At 35.8% G+C, this 6,000-nt stretch overlaps 1 protein-coding gene across 1 annotated transcript in view; it reads left to right on the top strand.

The window, feature by feature from the left end:
• The first annotated feature begins 2,042 nt into the window (after positions 1–2,042).
• The window catches only part of LOC148442248 (uncharacterized), a 151,568-nt gene continuing 147,610 nt past the window's right edge, over positions 2,043–6,000 (top strand). The window contains exons 1-2 of the mRNA XM_088464124.1: positions 2,043–2,096; positions 3,321–3,339. Coding sequence (XP_088320250.1) covers positions 2,043–2,096; positions 3,321–3,339 — 73 coding nt within the window. The remainder of the gene's footprint in view (positions 2,097–3,320; positions 3,340–6,000) is intronic.

Below are 6,000 nucleotides of genomic sequence, written 5' to 3'. Positions count from 1 at the left end.
ATAAGCTTGTTGGGTCCATTATAATAGAATATAGATGGTAATTCCGTAAATCCTTTAAATGGGATATGTTCAGTATCCTAGCGCAGGGGATGCCGATGCTTAGAACACCATCACTGTAATCCCGACACCTGTAAGAATGCTGGCGCTGGCATCCTGACCGCCGGCATCCCGAAGGTAAGTAGCGGGGTTGGGGGAGGGTTAGGGTTAGGCACTAGGGGGGAGGGATAGGTTTAGGGTGCGGGGAGTGGGAGGTTAGGTTTATGCACTAGGGGCAGAGGTTTGGTTCAGGCACCAAATAGGGAGGGTTAGGGTTAGGGTAGGGAGAGGGGGATGTTTAGGATACCGACCAACAAGTGTCGGTATCTTAACCCTGTCGGGATGCCGGCTTCCCGTACCCAATCCCTTAAAACAACCTTGCTTTTGGTGTGATATCAATCCTCAGCACTACTGTGTGGTTTACTAACTGTGGGGCTGATGCAGATGTGAATAGAAGTCTGTTTGCCAATTGTATCCCGCAAATTTTCTCACTGCGCATGTTGTGTAGCTGAGTTATATTCAGTTGCATCTCCACTTACGGCTGAAGGGGTGTAACTGGATTGCAATGGGCCATTTGCTTGTAGACAAAGATCAGATAAGGCATGCTGATGAAATTGGAGGCTATGCTGAGTTATAAGTGTAAATATAGATGTTTTAAGATACATCTATTGCAGTTAGTATAGGGCAGGTGTGCAATGATAATAATGATGATTATAAAAACAAAGCAGAAGGACAGGAGTTAGGGTGGGTACACACCTGCATGATATTTACCCGATTTGGCCTATTTAGCAAACTTGGAACAACAAATCGGACATATCATTCAGTGTGTATGCCCGATTTGCGCTTTCCCGCGGTCGCATCCGGCGCCATACATATTAATGATGGACGGAACGAGTAATTGTTCCGACGTTCATTCAATCGTGCAGTGTGTACCGGCAATCATGCGATGTCCAGGATGAAAGCAAATCGCCATGAACATCGGTATGATTGCCGGTCATTTAGGTGTGTACTCACCCTTAGGGTTATACTGCAATTTAGGTTTAGGCCAAAATATCATTATCGACATTCACAATGTCAACATTCTGAAGTCAGTGTCACGATTGTGAATGATGATAAATGTCAGCATGCTGAACATGCCAATATCCTGAATGTTGACATTTGCTCCATGTCAACATTATGGTGTCAACATAATGAATGTCAACATTTCATCCCACCCCCATTCTCATAACTCAGGTTAATGCCTTTTGGGATGGGGTATTAAACTACAAGGACCATTACATGTTGTTCAGTGCAATACCTACCATGCATTTCTTAGACTCTTGTATTTTTATAATTTAGTATTTATTGAAAAGGGTTATTAAAAAAAATAAAAAAAATAAATACATAGTATTACTATGAAATTCAGCATTCGTGACCTAATGGAGATTGTGTTAGGCCAAGTGGCACACCATATTACCTTACTGTACATGCACAGGCTCAGCAGCTAATTTTTCCTAGATATTATTATGAATGTTAGCGATTATGAGATACTGTACTTTAAATGACTTCCTACCTATAAATCACAGTCATAGCATAATATTTAATTACATATATAAGTTTCATTTCCTGTTGTAGCGTTTTCACAGCTGCTGGGAATCAACACTCTTCATGTGACCTCTGCCCTCTTACTCACACTTATGTATTCTATAGGACTCTGGTCTGTTCTTCAGTTCCCTTTTATATATGACAGTTGATCATCTTTTATATTTCTTGCATTGGAATGCACCGCCCAACAATGAGAGTTACCATATCTCTTTATAAACATGCTTTATCTAAGAACAAAGTGTAAGATAGATTTTCATCAATAGGAGGAGTAGTGCTGATATCTTTTTCAGTGTTTCAGCTTTTACAATTGGTCTATATTATCCACTATACATTACACCTCTTTCCAAACCAACTTTGCTCTGTCAACAACTACAAATGTTCCTTTTAGATGACTCTCAAAGAATAATTGAAAAATACAAGAAATGATTAACTTACAGATTGTGGTGACATTGGCTCTTCTTTCAATCCTATTTCAGGTATTTTGAGGGCAATATTTGTGGGTTATGTGAGTTAATATTAGACACAGATTAGTCTGTGTTGAAATAAATATTATTTAGTATAGATTTAATTCCATGGTAAATCCATTGACTAAAAAATATATTGGCAACATTATTAGAAAATGTAGAAAAATGTAATTGGATTTATTTTGATGCAAGTTTTTTTTAGTATATTAATGTTTCTTCAAGTAACATTTAAAGTATTCTTCAGTATACTGTACTTTAATACATATAATATAGCAATATATTATATTGATTTGTGTCATTACTTACAAAAAACTAACTAGAACAGACTGTAAGGATTATTTCATTTCAAGCAATAATATCTCTTGCTTTGCAGATATATATATATATATATATATATATATACATACAAAATTGAAAATGGATTGCATTAGACATAAGAGTGATCTATAACATTACCGAGTACCGTTTAATTTTTTGTGCAATACACTTGCCAATTAATCTAAGTAAATTAAGTGGAAGTACTTACATTTTTGTGTTTTTTTAAACATTTTTTTAAATGAATATATATTTGCTTCCAAATTATTACATTTGCGTTCTGAAGTAATTTTTTTATTTCAAAATGATATTCAGTTTAGCATAGGACTTGGAACCTCCCATAAAGAAGAACACTGACATATTTATGTGAAATTCTTAATTATTTATTGAGAGTGCAATAGCAATTAATTGTGTACAGTAATGGATTGACAGTTTATTGTCCTTATAAACTATGATATGAACTATACCTGTGTGACTGTGATATTGGAAAATATACTCAAATATAATTTATTTTGAAAACATTTGCTGTAGTTATTTTTAATTGGGTAAAAAAAGAGTGTCCTTATTTCTGAGTATTCTTTTTTAAGTTATTGGAAAAAGTACCTATTTTTAAAGTATTTTTCACTAAAGCTGCTTTTGACTGGAGTTTATAAAATGTCCCATCAGCCTAGAAAGCAGTACTGCAGTTGTCATACATGGTCAAAGGTTCTCTGTGCAGAAAAACATATGTAAAATAAAATGAACCCTAGTTTTATTTACATTCAAACTGCAATTTTTTTGTTTGACTTTTAAATAGAAGATTAGGATGTACTCATATAGTATTATTTATGGATGGCTTATGCATCATATTTTGTTTCATGTATATAATATAATCTAGATATCATTTCAATAATCTTAAATTTATATGCTTTTCTTTTATAGATTTCATCTGGACAAAAAGGTACCACAATTGATTTATTTATTGTTTATTATTTATTAAACTTTATAACAACTTACATTAATATGTATAACGGAATGAGGGAATAAGACTGTATATGTGTAAAACTGTTTAAACTGTTTGTGGTTCTGGATCTGGACAGAGTGTGTTACCAGGGGTAATACAGGATTTATAGAATGGACATAACATTTAACATATATATTATTTAGAAGCAAAGTTATCAACTGGGTTGTTTGTTTTATTAAACACAATAACAAGAAACATTTATATTTTTAATATGTTATAGTGACTTTGATCAGTTTCTTGAATGTCACAGCAGTTACATTTTCGAAAAATATATATGTTAATTACTTTCCAAGTCACAGACACAAGGGAATAAATGTTCAGGAGCTCATGTAGTTCAGGGGCTCATATTTATGCCCCAAAAACTAAGCAGGAAATGATGCATGCATGAATGAAAAAGTATATTAAAGTGCATATGGTCTGTTAGATGGGTGTGGTATAACTTGTCGACATTCAGAAGGTTGAGATTCAGAATGTCGACAGGTTCTGAATGTAGACAGTTAGAAGGTCGACTTGGTCATAAGGTCAGCAATCAATATGTAGACATTTATTTTTACATGTTTAGAATGTTGACACATTCAGAATGTGGACAATTAACACATTGACACCAAAATGTCAACATATGGTTTTTTGGTTACTTAATCCCAGTAACCCTAAGCCTAACCATGAACCTATCCCTATCGCAACATTTTGGTGTTGACATGTTAAACATCAACATTCAGAATTTGTCAACATTTTAACCATGTTGACCTAAATGCATGTCTATATATTCATCATCGACCATTCTGACTGTCAACATTCTGAATGTCGACCTTCTGAATGACGACAAGTCAACCGAATACCTGTCAGATGCTTATCAAGGTCCTTACGTTATGTATACACAAAACAAACTCAATTCAGGCACTGATACTAAACCATAGTATAAATATGATGTCACTGAGAGTTTTTTTCTATGTCTCACAGCTGCAGAAACTATTATGTGTTTGTGACTACACACAAATCTGTATCCAAAATGACACAGTACAACAATAAGTATATATTAGCTTTTGTGCTAATTATTAAAGAGGTCTGGAATGTGAATTAAACACTCAAATACTCTAGAATACTTATAGAAAGTTATTTATTGCACAATATAACAGTAAAAAGATTAAAACCGGTTGCTATCATATCAGTGTATATTTCTATAAAACATCACAATAAAATATAAAAAATTGAAAACATAAAAAACCATTAAGACAAAACGAAAAAGAAAATCTAACATCTCTTATGTTTATACTCCAGGGGACTTTAAATCGGTCCCCTTTAATGGCTATTATGGTGCATACACACGGTCAGATTTTTCCTTCAGATCTGAACGATAACGATTTAAAAATCGTTCAGTCGTTCATATCTGAAGGAAAATCTGACATATCTGACATGCCTGAACGATGGACGATGAACGATGCGCGTTCCCGTTTGTCAGATAACGATATCTGACATCTGATGTGTTTGCAGTCAGACTTGGACGATTCCATTCATTTTAATGCAGTCAAAAATCGTTCAATCATTCAAAACTTTGGTCAAATCGTTCAAATCGTTCAATTGTTCAATCGTTCATCTGACAAATCTGACCGTGTGTATGCTCCATTAGTGTGAAAGCTCACCACAGCAGATTTTTTCTTTTTTGGGTGTAATCGATATTGTACCCAAGTAGATCTGTAAACAACAAGTTAGTTTTTAAAGGAGCAAATTTCCAAAGGCCCTGATTTCCTAGTCTGCTCTGGAAGAGTCTGTGTAATGACGCTGACTAATGTCTATTTGGTTATTATACCTGTATGTTGCTTAAGTTTTCTCTCTGCTAATAAAAGTGCATTTTACTGCACTGAAACAATAAATCAAGATTTGCATTAATCAGAGTACCCTAGGATCATCTATCTTTGTAAGTTCCTGGAATTATTGGTAGCAGGTTTCTCCCTCTTAGAATATATATCTTCACAAGAAGAAAACAGCATTCCGTACAGGATCAGTGTTTATTTAGGCAAATGTAAGAGGGGTGCAGTGCAGTACCTGCTGCCGTGCAGGTGTACTCCCGTATCTTACTTTGCGTAGCACCCTCTCACCTTCAGGCCGTATGTTTAACAGACGGTCCTGGAATATCCAAACTGGACACAGACACGATGACCTAGGAGGAAGGAGGTGACGTGAGAACCGTCCTTCCTCACGTCAACCGACACGGCCTACCGGACCGAGGAATAGATTCAAGTTTTAAGTGAAGATCATCACTGGCACTTTTGGCCTCAGATCCCGAGTTTTCACCTAGAGGTACTAGCGCACCAGGTGAAGACTCAACCTTGTACCAGGATGCAAGGACCACGGTCCGCCCAGAAGGAAGAAAGACAGAAAGCAACAAACAGACAGTGAGAGACAGTACACACAAATATTTCTCACTGTGTCCACTCTTGCTCTTCATCCGATCACTCGCCTACAGGTCCCTGTAAGGAGATACACACCACAGCTGTGCAGGACCTAAACCTGTGTCATGCTACTACACATACTATGACAATATCACCCTCAACCTACAGTGTGTGTAGTGCGGCAGGCTTAACAATAAACAACTAAACG

This window comes from Taudactylus pleione, unplaced genomic scaffold, assembly GCF_031769625.1.
Source record: "Taudactylus pleione unplaced genomic scaffold, aTauple2 ptg001594l, whole genome shotgun sequence".
Taxonomy (NCBI): domain Eukaryota; kingdom Metazoa; phylum Chordata; class Amphibia; order Anura; family Myobatrachidae; genus Taudactylus; species Taudactylus pleione.
Note: the sequence above shows the minus strand (reverse complement) of the source record. Positions and strands in the feature narration are given on the sequence as shown.